This window comes from Dasypus novemcinctus, chromosome 31 (genome assembly GCF_030445035.2).
Source record: "Dasypus novemcinctus isolate mDasNov1 chromosome 31, mDasNov1.1.hap2, whole genome shotgun sequence".
In the NCBI taxonomy this organism is placed as follows: Eukaryota; Metazoa; Chordata; class Mammalia; order Cingulata; family Dasypodidae; genus Dasypus; species Dasypus novemcinctus.
In genome coordinates this window covers 42,784,511-42,802,577 of record NC_080703.1, presented here as the reverse complement: position 1 = coordinate 42,802,577, position 18,067 = coordinate 42,784,511, and the positions used below count along the sequence as shown (strand labels likewise).

General features: G+C 44.4%; 1 protein-coding gene across 2 annotated transcripts; it reads right to left on the bottom strand.

Annotated features, from left to right (window-relative positions):
• Window positions 1–806: 806 nt before the first annotated feature.
• On the bottom strand, window positions 807–18,024 carry METTL6 (methyltransferase 6, tRNA N3-cytidine). 2 transcript variants are annotated; one of them, XM_058290797.2, is made up of 6 exons: window positions 17,878–18,024; window positions 16,822–17,190; window positions 15,972–16,106; window positions 11,133–11,303; window positions 3,898–4,039; window positions 807–2,191 (listed from the first exon to the last, which is right to left on the bottom strand). In XM_058290797.2, the coding sequence occupies exons 2-6, from the start codon at window positions 17,044–17,046 to the stop codon at window positions 2,010–2,012; spliced, it is 855 nt and encodes a 284-aa protein (XP_058146780.1). In that variant the 5' UTR covers window positions 17,047–17,190; window positions 17,878–18,024; the 3' UTR covers window positions 807–2,009. The 2 variants fall into 2 exon arrangements, with proteins under 2 accessions (XP_058146780.1, XP_071068992.1); XM_071212891.1 differs by lacking the exons at window positions 807–2,191; window positions 3,898–4,039 and adding an exon at window positions 4,598–4,957.
• Window positions 18,025–18,067: the final 43 nt, after the last annotated feature.

The following is an 18,067-nucleotide window of genomic DNA, read 5'->3' as shown; positions in this document are numbered from 1 at the left end:
GATTATCTTCTAATTGCTCATTTGTCAGAGTTCTTTGTATAGTCTGGATGTGAGGTCCTTTGTCTGATATATTAATATTTACTGTCAATATTATTCAGTGTATAGACCTGACACTTTTCTTTAGATTCAGATATTTAGTATTTTTTTTGAAGCTACAATAAATGGTAATTATGTTCATTGATAGTATATAAAAATACGAGTGAATATTAATGAGCAAGAAGAAGAGAGAACATACAAAATAGTGTTCATTTAAAGAGCATAATAAAAATTTGAGTTAGGATTCTGTAAAACATCTATATATGGAACAAACACTGGGCTGGATTATAAGGCAATGGAAATGTCTACTTTGTTATAATAGTGATCAGTACTGTTATACTGGACACAAGGACAAAATTTTAAAGTGCAATGATTGTTTGAAAAAAAGAATCAGGCAGTGGCGTCGCGAGCACAGACATAGAAGTGGTATTTGTGGAACACTGGTCTTGAAGATACAAAATGAAATGGAGAAAAATGGGCTGTATGAGACACTGGAAAGAGAAAAGCAACATTCCTTCAGGCTAAGAATACACATGGCCATACTGCTTTACTTCAGGCCATTTGGCCTGTTTTTTTACAGCACCTGACCGGCGGCCTGAAGGCACGTGGTATGTGCGCAGCGCAAGGATCCTTCCAGGTGCTGCAGCCTCCTTTGTCTTTCCTCCCTGGAATTTTTTAGTTGGACAACATGGTTCATGTTATACCATAAATTTTCCTTTGCTCTTCAGGTCCTACAGTTTTATTAGTGTTTCTATAATAAACACACACACTACTTTTAAAAATTTTTTATTTTTTTATATCAATATTACAAGTTACTCCATTAACATGAGACGATAACGACAATAACCCTGAATCTGCTTTGGTCTGTGGTTCCACCCCCCCCTTACGTTTGTTCATTTTCAGTCTTGAAGGGTGTGTGGGACGAGGTCCTCTCTGACGGCTTCAGGCTGAGCGGGGATGTTGATACCGCGCGACAGAGGGAAGGAAGTGTTTTACTTGCAGGTGAAGATGCTCCTCGCTCTGTAGATGTGAACGGTCCATCCTCCTCAGGTTGCTAGCTGTCCAGGGCAAGCCCCAAGAACTGGAGAGAAAGAGCCGGCCCCAACTCTGCTGGAGGTCCAAGATCCACCAGCAGAGCAATAATGCAAAGATTTAAGTCTCTGAGAAATATATTTAACAAGTACATTGAAAATTACAAGTTCAAATAAGAGAAGAATCATGATTAGGGGAATTATAAAAGAGCATAACTATGTTTTATACTGGGGAAATATGTTTTCATATATTCTCAGATAAGGCTTGCTGAGTGGCTTGACTGTGGTGGCCAATCATTCCTAGAGCCCAAGCACTGTTTTTTTTTAGGTACTGGGGACCAGGATTGAACCTGAGACTTCATATGTGGGAAGCCAGCACTCAACCATTGAGCTACTTCAGCTTCCCTGAGTTGTTTTTTCATTTGTTTTGCTTGTTATTTGTTTTTGTTTATTCTAGGCGGCACCAGGAACCCAATGCTGGGACCTCCCATGTGGGAAGCAGGCGCTCAACTGCCTAAGCCACATTCAGGGAGCACTTTTGAGGGTGTTTACTATGGCAGTTTGTGGAATATGCCTGAGACCTGCACAGGCATAACCTCTGGAATTACCTTCCAACTCACTTTAAAATCTCTTAGCCATAAAAACTTGGTTTTATTTAATATTTGCCTCTTTTGGTCAAGATCTTTTTCCAAATGCATCACTGATTAATAGTTGATAAAAATCCCTCAGTGCCAGAGAGGCTCATCCCTGGGAGTCATGTCCCAGGTCTGGGGTAAGGTAGACACACTACTTTTTAATACAAAAAAGATATACAATCACTTTATATTTTAAGGAATATATATATATATATATATAATATATATACATAAAAATATACAAAGTGGAAAAAAAGTGATTAGCGTTCCTCTTCAAAGGGAGGTACAAACATCCATTGGAGAAAAGTCAGGACTTGTGACTCAGGGTCAGAGTCTTGGGAGTTGGATTCTTTGCGGGTTTTCGGAATTTGCTCTGAAGAAAAACTCGCGGCACACACAGGCCTTCTTTTTTGTTTACCGTCTCTCGAAACACATACTCATTCACTACTTCTTCATAACCTGTGTCCATAAAGAGCTGAGCCAGGAATTCTGGAAGACAAGCAGGTCAACAGTGCTCTAAGTCTTGGTAACATTATATATGCTTTTAAGTGGTTAAGCAGATGGGTAGAGGGCTATGCCAGCTTGATAGTACTGATGAACTTCAAACAGAAATATTATGTTTGTAAATTTGTCTTTTCCTTTGGGCTAGTGATACCTTTAGATTGTACTGGATTCCGAGGTTTACTTTTACTTGATTAAATAATGACTGAGGCTTTAATTGGGCCACAGCAGTAGGATGTTGAGTCCCCACCCATCAAGGGGATGGGGACTCACAGAGAAACTGCACCACAGAGAAGGGAGTTTGAAGTTTTGAGCTGGAGTCCTGGGACGTAAACACACAGCAGAGAGCAGAGCAGCTGAGCCCAGAGACCAACGAGCCCTAGGAGAGAGACAAGACTTATCCCAGCCTACAGCTGATATTGGAAGAAGCTGGGACCACAGAGCCTTATGAGGGAAGCCTTACACTTTATGGCCTGGTAATTGTAAGCTTCTACCCTAAATAAATACACTTTATAAAAGCTAACAGATTTCTGGTATTTTGCATCAGCACCCCTTTGGCTGACTAATACAAGGACTTTTTTTTATTAGTGTAACGGAAATTTCAATGCTACAATTTAAAGGTTTCATTTTCTTGGAGCTGGAAATTAACACTCCTAATTCCCACGTTAATTATCTTACACCTAAATAGAAACCTCCAACTAAACACAATTTAATCAGAAAAACTTAAGGAACAATTTAAGTGTGTCCACCATCACAAGACTCCAAATAAAAAAGGCTGAGTAAAAAGAAACACGATTCTGAACAGGCTATGTTCATACAAGGGCTGCACGTGCTGACTTTGCACTGAGCACCTCATCTGTCCTAACACAGGAAAATCTGTGACCACAGGGGAAAAGTATCTGATGCTGTTCTCCTCACAGGAAAACATAACCCAAAGAAGAGGCTGCTATACGGCAATGTAACAAAAATTAAGACTTACTGCGATTACTCCAAAGAATGTGCTTTGAAACACTCTGCAGATGTGATTGCATTTTCTCAATTATTTACATTTGGTTTAATCAGATTTTATGTATCAGAAACACTAAAACATCTTTCTCATTTTCACCTGATATTTTTATGATTTTGCAGTTTAATGGTAATTATTTACTTTTAGTTTGATTTCAGTATTTAAAAGACAACTTCATTTCAAAAAAGAACAAAATAAGGATTTGTGAAAATAGAGTTTAAGATTTGTTACTTTATGTCCAAGAAATTAGATAGGCTTAAAACTAACGTTCAACCACCTTTGTGCCCTAGGAAAGTAATCTCAAGGTGTGAACCTGATGATCCTATTTGCTTTATTTCTTTTTTTTAAAATTTGCTTTATTTCTGACTAAACAAAGTGATGTTTCTGACTACCCCCTCCACCCTGTCTTCCTAGCAGCTTTCAGTGGGGCATCCGCATGACATGGCAGGGGCTGTCCATCGCCCAGACTTGCTCAGTAGACCCTGTCCCTGGAGAAGACCTGGGCGCTCCCCAAGGGCAGGGAGCTGTCGTCCCAGAGGCTCCTGGTGGCACGCATGGAAGAGCGCGTTTCTTGGTCTTGTCGTGTGGGCAAAGGACAGCCACAATCCCCTCCCAAACCAGCATTACGGTGGTAATCAAGTCAACAGAAACAATCAAATATTTGAAAGCTAAATTCCATTCATCTTACCGTCAGTGAAAAAATACGACCTGGTTCCATCTTGTCTAACGTAGAAGTTTTCTCCAAGTTTGCTGCCAGGTTTAAATCTAAGCATAGCATGATCATACAGCCCATAGTCACGAAACAAGACATATCTGCCTGGTCTTAATACCTATAAAACAAAAGCAGTTGCATGTAACTCTGGAGAGCCCAGTCAAATGAAGTCTACTGGAAAACAGAATCTGATTAATTTGGGGATATAATTTAGAATTTGTGGTAATTAAGAAAGGGGCCAGGTTGAAATTCCCATATAATATGAAGGAAAAAGGGCCTGCTAATCAAAGGGATAAGTAAGAAAGAGCTGGCTGGGCCTCATTATCTCAGGGAAACATTTGAGCACGTCTAAGAGCACTGGAAAGTCCAGTGTTATACATAAAATGCTAAAGACAATAAATGAACAAAGTAACAACAACAACAACAAAAAATAGGACTGTCTTGTTCTTATCAAAGCATATTCAAGGATGTCTACATGGCAAAACATTCTCTCAACATTTTATTAGCCTTTTCCTAGTACACAATCCTGTATTCAAACTGCTTCTTTTAAAAAAAAAAATACTGTGTAATTCTGGCTTTTTCCTGATTTGGGCAGGCTTTCCTCAGAGTCTTGGCTATGATTTACTATGCTCCCATTATGCAGCCACTATTCTAGTAACTGATTAATGCCTAGTACCTGCAGCTGACAAGACGTTTTTCTCTTGGGTCTCCACTACGGTTCTGGAAGGCAGGAAGGAGTGTAATGACTATCCTCACTGCGAAGAGGAAACTGGCATTTGAAGAGGTTGGGTGATCTGCCCAGGATCACACAGGCTTCTAGGTGGGGGAGCCAGGACTCACGATCAGGTCAAAAGGGCTCAAAGTGGAGTCAGAGGGGTGGAGAGGGTGGAGCAGGAGAAGGGTTCGCTCCATCTACACAACTGACGGGAGAAGAGAGCTTCTGCGAGACGCCTGGTGTGAGGACGCGGAGGAGCCGGGCAGAGGGCAGGAGCTGAAGGTCTCTGTGAGGACCAAGGGGTGCGCCCGGCATGGCCTTCTGGAGATGAAGGGGAGAGAGCAGATGCCTCAAAAATTAGAAGGCAAGATCAGCAGGGTGTGGACAAACTGCCACGATCATACACAGCACACAGCCAAGTGCTCTTGAAGACGGAAAGTGTACCCACCAGGGCACTTGCCTTTTTATGTGAAATTCCTTCAAACTCTAACGACTACCCTTCAAAGGGGACACCCGTCTTATTAATGCGTCTGATTATGAGCCATCGCATTAGAGGACCATTTTAAAGACATTCGGTTTTAAAGGGATATATGCCACCTGTTTGAAAAGATTTTATCTCCTCTGGGAAAGTGTGTGATATGCCGTCAATTTTTCTGAATGCAGTTTGCTGTATTTCCTCTTCCTAGATAAAATAGGAACACATAGTCTACAATGCTTCCCGAAGTGCTGGCAGAATTTTTTTCCTAATAAAATTTCTTATCAATAGTAACATGCATTTTAAATGTCACGAATAAAAATCTTACCTTGTTCAGAAACACTAAGTTTTAAAATGTGAATAACTGAGAAGAGAAAATCCTGAAAAACTTAGTTCATGTGAGAGAAACGCGTTCATTTCGTTAGGAAGGAAAGGCTGCACGGGATGGTGGACACTCACTCGGGAATTTGGAAATCTTGATTCAAATCCCAGTTCTTCCACGAACTAGCTGAATGACCTTGAGCAAGTAATTGCATCCCTCTGAATCTGTTTTCTCATCTGTAAAATAATGATGATACCAGTGCCTCCTCCAAGCATGGCACTGTAGAGTGAACAGGCATCTTCCAATATGCTGGGCTCCGCCCCTCCCGACAACCCTGCGAAGCGGGCAGGTTAGCTGCTACTAAACCCACCGTCCAGGAGGTCAGGGTCGTAAGCGTGACCTGCCCCAGGTCTCGAGGCGAGTCGGCAGCAAGGAAACAGTCATGTCTTCCATGGCAAACGTGGTCATTTTTACTTCACCACCCTATTCCAAAACCGAGGGCGACTCAACTTTCCAGTTGTCTCCCAGTTTAAAGCTCTGTGGTTATTTAATCTCGCTGGCGTGGAAATCCTGGCTAACCAGGACTCTATCTCAGTCACAGCTGCTCCCGACTGCGGCTGTTCACGCAAGGCTCGAGAGCTGCCCGCCGGGCGCGACCGTCAGGGGCTGAGACGTGCCTCCCCCTGGTCACGTCCTGATGAAGCCCAGGACTTCAAATCAACGAGCCACGCACCAGGCTCCTGCAGACGCACTCCACATCAGCCCAAGAAAGACTGGAATAAGAGGAGGAGGACTGCTGCCGAAACGAACTTGTTACTAAAGAAAGGCTCTACCAGGGGCCACATGTGGCCTGGGACAGCTCAAGGGAATTTTTTTTTCTTTTTAAATTAACATTTCATAGCAACTAAAACGTATAAAATATTGTGTCTTTCTGTTTATAGGATGTTCAAGAACAAGAAAAACTAATCACGATGAAATAGAGAAGAGTGGTTCCGGGGGTCTCTGGGTGGAGGGAGGGAGCCAGACTGCCCGAGCTCCAGGAGGTGCTGATGCAAGTGGCCGCAGGTGAAAGCTCATTCGCTGTGAGCTGAGCACCTGGTTGCTCATGACGTATGCTGAGCCTCGAGCAAATGCAAACAGCATTCCTAACCTACGCTGCAGCTGCGAGTTACAAACTGAGCCCACCACCAGCTGAAGAACTGAAAGTCGTCCACCCTCCTCACCTACCTACGCTCCTCCCCAGGAGCAGCCCCGTCCTCCTAGAGCAGGGGTTCCCATCTGGAGTCCACAGACCCAAAGGCCTAAGGTTAGAGCTCAGGGTGAATGAGAACTCAGGTAGGGAAAAAGTTACCCCCTTACTTTCACCTCCCGCTAACTGAAAGCAGCATTCCTCCAATTACGAATGTAGACGCTGAAACATCTGAGCACCTCATGAGGCACGCTCGGGGCTGCTTCCAACTCTTGGTATCTATTCGACCTACCACGGAGGCCCGTGGGTTCTGAGGAGTTAGGAACATGAGAGGAGGGCACAGGCTTCACCGTAACACCGAGGGGGTCCACGGCACGAAAACGACAAGCGCCCCTGACCAGAGAGACGCGCCGGCCTGGATTTTTGCTATCGGCCCACTTTTTTTGGGGGGGCGGGGAGGGATCCTTGCTTAGAAACGGTATCCAGCTCTGAGTAGTTGGCGACAACTTGCCTTCTGAAAACCAGTCCTGTCGCTGTGTGTGCGTCCAGCGCTGCCCACTGCTCCACTGGGTGGACACTGGACGAGTTCTGTCCTGCTGCCGACGCGCTTGGGGCTACTTTCAGCTCAGTGCCGCTGTGAACACCGCCGTCGTCATGAACGCTCTCCCGTACCTCTGCGTGTGGGGAAGAGCTGCCCCAGGCAACACACGCAGAGTGGAACTGCTGCATCCCATGAACGCCAACGGACCCTACAGAATCAAGTGGCTACACCAATTTACACTCCAGTTTACATAGGAAGTAGGAGCCACTCCTGAGCCACATCCTCTCCACACTTGAGTTAGTCAGGTTTAATTCTGCTAATCTAACGGTGTCTCCTGATGACTTTAATTTACATTTCCCAGATTACTGACGCTGTTTTTCATGCTAACTCGCCAAATGTGTGTGCCCATTTTTCTACTCAGTTGTCTGACTTCCATATGGACACACAGGAATCCTTATACATCTGAATACTAACCTTTTGTTATAGTTGTATGAACCATAAATTTATTTTCCTAACTTGCCTTTTCAGTTTCTAATAGATGGCCTTTCAAGGAAAAGAAACTCCTAACTTTATTACAGTTAATATTCTTTAGGTTTAGAATGCGTTGTTTCAGTCTTTTGGGAAAATTTTCCCTCCTCTGAGGGTATATTTTTAAATGTTGTCTTTTCTTTTAGAGTCTTTAATTCCCCTGAGAATCATCTTTCTATAGGACGTGAAGGAGGAATCAAATTTCATTGCCCCATATGAATAACCAAAGTTTCCATCATCGTTTACTTGAGCAACCCCTACTTTCCTGGTCATCTTCAGTGGCACCCCACGCATATTTAAATTTCCATATATGTGTGGATCTATTTCTGAGGTATATTTATCTCCTTCTTAATCATATTTCTTTGGTCAATTTATCTATCCTTCTGCCAATACCATTCTGTCTTAATTACTGTAGCTTTCCTTATAAGTCTTGACCTCTGAGAAAGTATAAATCCTTCACCTCGTTCTTCTTTAATAGTGTTTTAATTATTCTTGTGCCTTAGCTCTTTAATAAAATTTAGAGTCAGCTTGTCAATTCCTTCAAAAAACATACACACTCACACAAACCCCAAAACCAAATGTAAAAATAAAACTTGCAGGGATTTTTATTGGAATTGCACAGTTCAAATAAAGGAGAGCTGATAATCTTTACAATAAGTAATATATCTATGAATACAGTTTTTCTCTCCACATCATTTTTCTTTTTATGTCCTTCAATAGTTTACTCCATTTAGGTCTCGCACATCTGATTTATTTACAGGTACCTTTTATTTTTGCACTGCTATTCCAAGAGTTTTCTTCACGACGTTTTCTGTGTACTATGTAGTTATTTTACCCAGCCTCTGTGACACTCTCACTCCTCCCCCCCCCCCCCCGCAGCCCTTGCACCACCAGGCCTGGGGGTGGGGCTGGTGTCCCCCGTGACCCCCCCCGTGACCCCCCCCAAACCCCTTGGAGCGGTGACTCTGGTCCAGATCACGTCACCTGCTCTCCCCCCCTCGCCGTAGCCAGTACTGCCTTCTGTCAGCCCCAGGGCCGCTTCCTTCCATTTCAGGAGGAGCGTCTCCTCTGGCTTACTGTGTCACCCTCAGTGCTGCCCCACTGGTAACCCAGGGCATTTTCAATCCGCGGGTGGGGCCTCCTTCCAGACGTCCCCGCCTCCTAATGGTTTGAGCTTCTCCCCAAAACCTTGCCCTCCGCCCACCTAAACCCCTCGCTCCCACGGTGGCGCCCAGACCTGGTCTCTATCACGAAGCACTAGCCTCCACGCTTGCAAGATGCTGCAAGTCCCGCCACCTTTCCAGTTCTTCCACCTGGAGCAATCCTTCACCCCAGGTGGCCCGCAAAGCCGCTGATCCGGCCATTCCCAGTGCCCCACTTCACCAAGTGCAAGTTCCGTGCCCACTGGGGCTGCATGTTAGGTTCTGATCTGCTCAGATACCAGGCGCAGGGGCAGATAAGAAAAAATCTCACAAAACCTCCCCTGTGTGGTCATATCTGAATTTTTAAAAATATTTTATTGTGAAAATAATTCCCTAATAGTTTTCTGGCATCTGGAAATTGCTACCTTACTACTTTTTAAAGAAATAATTAAAACCAGAGTTAAATTTCACTCTCTAATACTGTAGGAGCTTGCTTAACCAACATCCACTTTTTCCACTGCTGAATGTTCTCCTCTCTGGGGCTCAGTAGAGCAGACCGACTGCAGCCTGTGACTCCCTGAACTTTTGAGGGTGGCAGGCTCAGCCAGCGCACCCCGGCATTTCAGGGCCCCTGGGAGCTGCATGCTTACCAAGAGTCACCTGTGTTTGTTATCAGGTGGGCTCAGGCCAGCTGTACTTGGTTTTATAACTATATTCTTTAAGAGACTATATAGGGAAGTGGATCTGGCCCAATGGATAGGGCATCCGCCTAGCACATGGGAGGGCCAGGGTTCAAAGCCAGGGCCTCCTGGCCCATGTGGTGAACTGGCCCACACGCAGCGCTGATGCGTGCAAGGAGTGCCCTGCCATGCAGGGGTGTCCCCTATGTAAGGGAGTCCCACGTGCAAGGAGTGCGCCCCATAAGGAGAGCCGCCCTGCGTGAAAAAAGTGCAGCCTGCCCAGGAGTGGCGCCGCACACACACAGAGCTGATGCAGCAGATGACACAACAAAAAGAGACACAGATTCCAGGTGCCACTGACAAGAATACAAGCGGGCACAGAAGAACATAGTGAATGGACAGAGAGTAGACAACTGAGGGGGTGGGGAAAGGGAGAGAAATACATAAAAAATAAATCTTAAAAAAAAAAAAGACTTTATAAACAATGACATATAAATGTGAATAGAAAGTATTTTCATTTTCTATGAAAATTAAGTTGGCTACTCTGGAAAGACTTGATAAAGTAAACTGACATTTAGCCAGGTGTGGGAGAATCAACTGTGAAAGCCTAGGTAAAAATATCAAAGAATCTGCCTTCAGACTACTTTCCAATTGTTTATAAGCTCTTGCTCCTCTTTTAAGGAAACCAAACTCCACTGCGTGTGTGGCTTATGTAAGAAGGATGACCAACGGCCCTATACGCAAAGAAAAGTCCTAGGCCTGCCATCAAAGGAAGGACAAAGGGGTGGGTATCCCCAGACTTTAAGTTACAGTAAAATGTTTCAATAGGAAATGTACCATTTTTAATGATTTCTTCATTTAGCTGATTTTTAAATTAAGCAATATTATTGCAAGATATTTGTGTACACAGAAAACTTTTACCGTAGTTTACAAAATGCCCCCCCCGCCACGATCTCACCTGCATCTCCCCAGAGCCTGTGGATGAGCAGCACCCTCGTTTCAGACAAGGCACCAGGCTCAGAAGGGAAGCGAGGGGCTCGTCTTGCCCGCATGACTGCATGATACGAGGGACACTTGGCTCTGGAGCGCTAGGGCGGCCTCCTGGTGGCCAAGCCGCTTGGGTTCCCACCGCCCTGACACCAGCAGTGACTGCAGCAACCAAAATGACGGTGGACGGGCTTCCAACGAGCACTCGCCGTGTGCCAGGTGCTGTGCTAAGCCCTTACACATCTCCCTCCCCCCCAACCCTAGGTCCCATTACCTCAACATCTTACAGACAATGAAACCAGAGCCCAAGTGACCTGCCCAAGGCTTCACATCCGGGCGTTGTGCCTCGACCGTGTGCTCCTGACCACTGGACCTGTCCTGCTCTCACAGCACGACTCCCAGATCCCTGGGAACTACGTAGTCACGCTTGCTCCAGGGCTGGCCAAGCTCCGGAGAGCAGCCACAGCCACCACACAAACCAGACTTTAGAGGCAACATTTTACGCCAGAGAACCCCTTTCCACACACCAACTCCACAGCCGCCCCCGGCTCTAGAGAGGACATGAGCCTCAGAGGAGGGTAAGCCAGAGGTCGGGACGACCGGTCCTCAATGGCAGGCCCCAAATGCCTTACCTTGCAAACATTCTGTAAGACAAGGTGCATCTTATCGGGGTGGACAGCAGAGAGAACGAATATCAACATGACAACATCCACGGACTCTGCGGGAACGTGTTCCAGAAGGTCATCTTTTGTCAGGTCGCACTGAAATACTACGCACCTTTCTGGGTTATATAAAGGGTTTTGCTACAGAGAAAAAAACACAAGAGTGTTAACCCAACAACCATGCTAATACGTGAGAAAAATATAGCATCAAAAGGTGATCCTATTTCTACCTGCATACTGTTACAAAGAAAGGAACCATCACTTTGTGAAGGGATAAAGCTGGGTTCTGAACCACTCTCATATACAGTGTATAATATTTAAGAGTGTTTTAAAAAGGCAGGAATTCACTTCAACAACCATTTTTAACTAAGGAGAGAATATGGTCTGTTACAAAGTCAAAACTGAGCATTCTAGAAGTATTTATTGCCAAAGGGATGATAATCTAAAACTGGCCTCTACTTCCCGTATCCTCCTTTGAATCTTCCAGTACGAGCCCAATCCCAAGAGAAGCTCTTCCAGCCCCCTTTCTGAGACGTTCCCGTAATTCTTCTGAGGTATAGTTTCCCCTGCTGTAAGCAAGCTAAATAAAATGCACTTTTTTGACTATAAGTATGCTCCTGCTACATTTTGGGTGCTGGCTTTGATACAAGCCCAAGAGTATTACCAAGAAAAATATTAAACTTTCTTTAAAAGAGATATACAAAGTTACTGGATGAGAAAGACATGGAAAAGATGTCATTTCTACCTACAATTCTACCTATAAATCCGAAGCAATCGCAACTGAATCCCAAGAGATTTCTAGAAATGTGACAAGGTGAGTCTAACTCATCTGCAAGAGAAAATCTTCAGGAATGGCCAAGTCAAATTTTAAAATGGAGAACAATAAAGAGGAAGGTACCCTACTGGACATTAAAACATTTAACAAAATGAAGTAATAAAACAATGTGTTCTGGGAATAGGAACAAATTTCTCTCAGCTTGGAAAGGTGTAGAAAGGTGGGAAGACATCACTTCTATCTTTACAAGGAAAAAGCTGGACAAACAGCAAAGCAAAAACTTTTTTTTGTAAACCCATTCGAGAACCAAGGTCACAGGACAATGACCCTCCTGAAACCCAGCAAGAGGCAGGCGCATTCCAGGAACCCAAGCCCCAGCGCTTGCTCACCTGAGCCAGGGGCCTCTGGGCTGGGAGATGCACCTAGAAACGCTGCCAACTGCTGAGGGGAGGTGGCTCCCTTAGAATAAAGCTCCTGGGGGACCTGCAGAAACAGGGGCTCACAGGGATTTCCTCCAGGAACCCACCAGGTGCTCACGGGGAGGAGGGAAGGATCCAGAGCCCCCCTTGTGTCTCCTAAGGAGGTAAAGGCTTACTCTGCAGGCCAAGGGCACTGCTGGGCACCTGCAGCTGGGGAGGGAACCACTGCACAGAGCCAGGCTCAGTCTGCACAAGAACGGCCTTGAGGCCAGGACATGGCGCATTCTCCCTGCAGCTTGGGGTGGGGCAAGCTCTACCGCCAGAGAGGCAGGAACACTTGTGAACAGCACATGCAAGACACTTCAAAAACGGAGGCTTAGTCCAAACAGGAGAGAATGCCTCCCACTTTCCCCCACTCCACTTACAAGTCTCCAATAACAACAACAGAGGATTACACCTGGAAGAGTCCTAAGACACTGACTGGTGATCAGGACAAAGGGAAGTCCCAAAGCCAAGAGGGAGACAAAAACAAACAGCACTAGTAATCATTGCAACTGCAAGCTCCCAACACAGCCCAAGTCCAGACTAAAATATTCCAAATCCCTGGTACCTCAGTGTCCACTGCCCACGTCTGGCTTTCAACAAGAAAGGATACGGCATGCCAGAAGGCAAGAAAAAACAAAAAAAGCAGTCTAAAGAGACAAACCATCAGAATCAGACTCAGATATGACACCAAGGCTGCAACTATCGGACTGGGCATTTAAATTAACCATGATTAGTGTTAAAGGTCTAAAGGGAAAGGTAGACAACATGCACAATCAGATAGGTGGCTTCAGCAGGGGGATGGACGCTCTAGGAAAGGATCAAATGGAAATCCCAGAAATAAAAAATCAGTAAAGAAATGCAGAATGCCTTCGACAGGCTTATCAATAGACTTGACCACCTGAGTTTAGACAGGATAATAGAAATTAAACAAACTTAAAACACAAAGAGAAAAAAGTTGCAAGCAAAATGGAGCATCCAAGACTTGTAGGACAATATCAGATGGTATAGCACATAATGTAACTGACATCCAAGGAGGAGAAACAGAGAATGGGAGCTGAAGATATATTTGATGAAATAATGGCCCAAAATTTTTCAGATTAATTAAAAATATAACAACCAAAATTATAAAAATATGTTTATGTGTATGATTGTATAGTAAGTTCCCAACCTCTGTAATAAAAAAATATTTTTAAAAAATAGGGTGGCTTGGGGGGAAAATACACCAAATGTAAAATAAGGACTATAGTTGGTAGTAATATTTTGACAATGCTCTTGCACAGTTTGTAACAAATATTTCACAACAACGCAAGGTGTTGGTGGAGGGGTGATGCATGAGACCCTGTATGACGTTATGTATGTTTATTTTGCAAGTTCACAATCTTTACATTCCCTTGTTTATGTGTGTTCATGTATGAATGATATATTTCAATAAAAAATTATTAAAAAATGTGTTTATGTTCAAATAATCGGGGTAAAGAACTCTTGAACAAGGCAAAAAAACTTAGTACCTCAAAAGGAAAAGATTAATAAATTTGATGACATAATTTAAATCCTGTGTAAGAAAAGAGATACATACATTGTTTATACAATACAGAATGACAACGGATAAACTGAAAGAAAATGTTTGCCTGTATACAACAGAACAAAGAACATTGAGAATATATCCTAAAAAGAAGAAAATGACAACCCAATAGAAAAATGGGCAAAGGTTATGAACAGATTCCTACTTAAATAAAAGCCCTACAGCAATGGGAATTTTTGTCTGTTTTGTTCTTAATCCAGTAATTGGCACATACTAGGCTTTCAATAAGTATTTATTGAATAAAGGAATTCACAGAAAAAAAACTAATGCTTATTTACAGAAAACAAGGTCTTCCAACCTCACTGTGATCAGGGAAAAACAAATGAAAATACAGACATAATTTTTTGCCCATTAGATTGTAAAAAAGAAAAGGGAAAAGACTGATGATATCAAATGTTGTTTACAGTATGGAGAAAAGGATACCTTTATATTATTGGTAAAATTGTACATTGGTAAAATCCTTTTGGAAGGCAACTAGGGATTATCAATATTTAAATATGCATGTTTTTTTCCTAAGGAATTCTACTTTCTCCATTATTCACCAAAGAAAAATTTACGCATATGTTTTGGGGAGCATATGTTAATAAACTGATGGTCATGGTTAATACTATTGTAAGAACAAAAAGTCAGAAACAAATTAAATGAGTATCAACAGAGTAAATGTGTAATGAAGTATGGTGTGTTCATTCTATGTAATACCAGAACAGGTCAACAATAATGTGGGAGATCCACAAGTACTAACATAACATAGAGTGAAGAGAGCGACTTACAGTACAATGTCATACTTGTACTTTTTTAAGTCTAATGCATGCTAAAACCATGAAAGGTTGATGGAGACCTGGATATTTTGCACACTGCCAAAGTATCCCCTACATATTTGTTAATGGCAAAGAGAAAGATATTTTTACAATGGAGGAATCAGGCAGTTACTACCTTAACGCAGTGATCAAAACTAGTATCATTAAAGTGAGAGAAGTCAGAGACAGCACAGGGAGGAGCCAGAAGCCAGAGGAAGTGGGAAGAGCAGACCGGAGGATGAGATCACAGTGGGGGCCGGCAAGACAAAGAACCCAGAGGGCTCCGGGAAGGTAGCGCCAGGAGCCACAGGCTTTGAGGAGAAAGCACTTCCTTGCCCATGCCTTGATTTTGGGTTTTTAGCCTCTGAAACTGTGAAGCCGAAAAATTCCTGTTGTTAAGTCAACCCACTGTGTGGTTGACAAACAGGTATGATAAGCCTATTGTGGTCATGTCAAAAAAAGCTTTATTTGCTATAGATGTACATCGATATATTTAGGAGGAAAGGGTTCTTATAAAAGTTAATTATAGGGAAACGGACTTTGGCCCGGTGGTTAGGGCGTCCGTCTACCACAGGGGAGGTCCGCGGTTCAAGCCCCGGGCCTCCTTGACCCGTGTGGAGCTGGCCATGCGCAGTGCTGATGCGCGCAAGGAGTGCCCTGCCACGCAGGGGTGTACCCCGCGTAGGGGAGCCCCACGCGCAAGGACTGCACCCATAAGGAGAGCCGCCCAGCGCGAAGGAGGGAGCAGCCTGCCGAGGAATGGCGCCGCCCACACTTCCCGTGCCGCTGACGACAAGAGAAGCGGACAAAGAAACAAGACGCAGCAAAAAAAAGACACAGAAAACAGACAACCGGGGGAGGGGAGGGGAATTAAATAAATAAAAATAAATCTTAAAAAAAAAAAAAGTTAATTATAGTTAATTTACTTTAAAACCATTCAACAAAGAAAAAACGTATAGATGAAGCACATGTGGCAAAATGCTTGAATTGTTAAATCTGGGAGTAAGCCTATGGCGTCATTATGGTCTTTTCCCTAACTTTTCTAAATAAAGTTGTTTTCTAAGGAAAACTCCATGTGGTAATAGCTGGTTAGCTCTGGGGAGTGGACTGGAATTGGGCAAGGGGTATAGAGAGCAGATCACACAAGCCTTAGAAAATAGAAACGAACAATATAAAGGGCAGTGCACCAACCTTAACGTATTCCACTGCTCTCGGAGAAAAATCACAGGCGTAGGCAAAGATATTCAGATCTTCTTCTAAAAGTGGGAATAAACAGTTCCCAACCCCACAGCCAGCTTCAAGCAAAGTCAATTTTTGATCTTCAAACTAGAGAAAGAGAACTCAAAGTTACAGTACATTACATTTGCATAATGAAGAAAACCCTAAATGTCCAGAACTTAAGAGACAAGGTCTCTGCCCCATGAAGTGAGCAATAAACCAGTAAACTAATACCAGTAACTCACTGGTCCTCCAACTCGTCAAACAATGGGTAGGTTGTGGTGGAGGAAAAGTAGCATAGTGGCTGACAAAACAGGATCTGGGTCTAAATAAACCATCTGTATTCAAATCCCAACTCCTCCACTTGCCCCCCGTCCTATCCTTGGGCAAATCAAACAGTTTTGTGTCTCAGTTTCCCCTTCGAGTGGGGATAATAACAATAATGCCTAGTTCACGGAGTTATTGTAAGGCTTAGAGAATACATGTAAGGTCCTTAGAAGAGTGCCATGGCAAGCGTTCATTAACTTTGACTATTAATATTCATCTGTCAATGAAGTCACTCTATGAATTTACCGTTTATAACTTTCAGATTAACTTTAAAGAAATAGAAAATGCCCACTGAAGTTCCCACTCCTATGTTACACATTCCAGAAACTACTGAACCCACTTGAGATCAAACAATAAGTTTCTCTCCCAAGGTACAACCCGTTTTAATAGGCTTCATAAATTCTCGTCTTCAAGTCCTCCTAGGAAAGGAATAAAGCACTCTTCTCTACACATTTTAAATGCAGAATGGCTCAAATAAGGTGCAATATGAGCTTACCTCCCTACATGATGTTAGCTCCTCAAACTCTCTGGTGGCCCAGTGTCTATCTTTGAAGAAATTAGTACTGTTTCTTTTGTAAAAAAGGTCCCAGTTCTTTTGAGCCTCTTTTTCCAGTTTTTGCTGTTTAAAAGCAGACACCAAAGCGTGGTCTCTTTTCAGTTTCTCTTCTTCTTCAGAGCTGAGAATCCTTGCCTGTAGCCCTTTCCTTTGCAAAGAAGCCATCTCGTAGGTTGACCCGTAACGCACTTAACGCTGCTGAAAATTCTCCATCCCTGCACAACCTGAAGAATCCACGCTGATAAGAGACAGGGCTTTCTCAGATGGGTTTCCCCAAGTCAAGTTTATGCCTCAGGCAGCATCAGGGGCCTGAACAGAAAAAAAAAAAAGAGAGTCTAGTTAATGATTCTACAACAGTTCTTTAAGATGCTGAGATCAGTTCAGCAAACATTTACACTAAACTGCCAGGAGAGATCACCAAGACCCAGACACATTCCCTGCTTTCCGAGAGCTTACCATGCAGTGGCCAGGCTGTTCCCGAAATCTAATTTAAGACAGAAGAGGACAACTTTGACGATAACTCTACCCAGTTTAGAAAAAGGGCACGCTCAAGAAGTGACCGCAAACCCTTGGCGGGGGGAAATGCTCATCAATTTTCAGTGCCCGTGAAGGGGATGACTTAACAACCACAACCACGAAAGCTGCATGAACTGCAGGCGGGCGGTCAGTTGCCGGACACAGGTAGGGTCATCGTTTCCCAAGGTCCGCGGGATCAAGACTCGGTTGCCTCCGGGGCCATGGAAGTAAGCCCGGGGGGCCCGAGTCTCTGAGCCCACTCCCAAGAGGCTGCCGCGCGCACCAGAGGGGGTGTCGTTTTTCAGGAACTGAAGCCCTCACAGCCGCATCGGGGCACGAAGGGGAAGAAAAGACAGTGATGAGTGGCGCAGGGTCCTGAGGCTGCAAGTCTCTCAGGACACGCTGGACGGAGCGGGCCAGGCGGGCCCCCAGGGCCTGCAGAGAGCCCGCCCTCAGCGTTCCCGGCCCCCGGGCACCCACCCGGCCAGCACCACGCTCGGAGGCGGGATTCGGAAGCCGCCGCGGGAGCACCCAGCCCGCTCGAGGTGGCCCAGCGGTGCCGGAGCTGGGTTCCCGAGGCCGGAACTCTCGGCTCCGGCGCCGCCGGCGCCACTTCCGCCGCGAGCGCACAAGCCCCGCCCCGACGCCGGAAGCCGCGCGGCCGCGCTTC

Coding starts and splice junctions, on each gene's coding strand:
- METTL6 (XM_058290797.2), bottom strand. CDS start 17,046: ATGGCTTCTTTGCAAAGGAAAGGGCTACAGGCAAGGATTCTCAGCTCT. Junction 16,107..16,821: donor AGCTAACATCATGTAGGGAG/GTAAGCTCATAT, acceptor CTCTTTCTCTAG/TTTGAAGATCAAAAATTGAC. Junction 11,304..15,971: donor GAGCAGTGGAATACGTTAAG/GTTGGTGCACTG, acceptor TTTTCTCTGTAG/CAAAACCCTTTATATAACCC.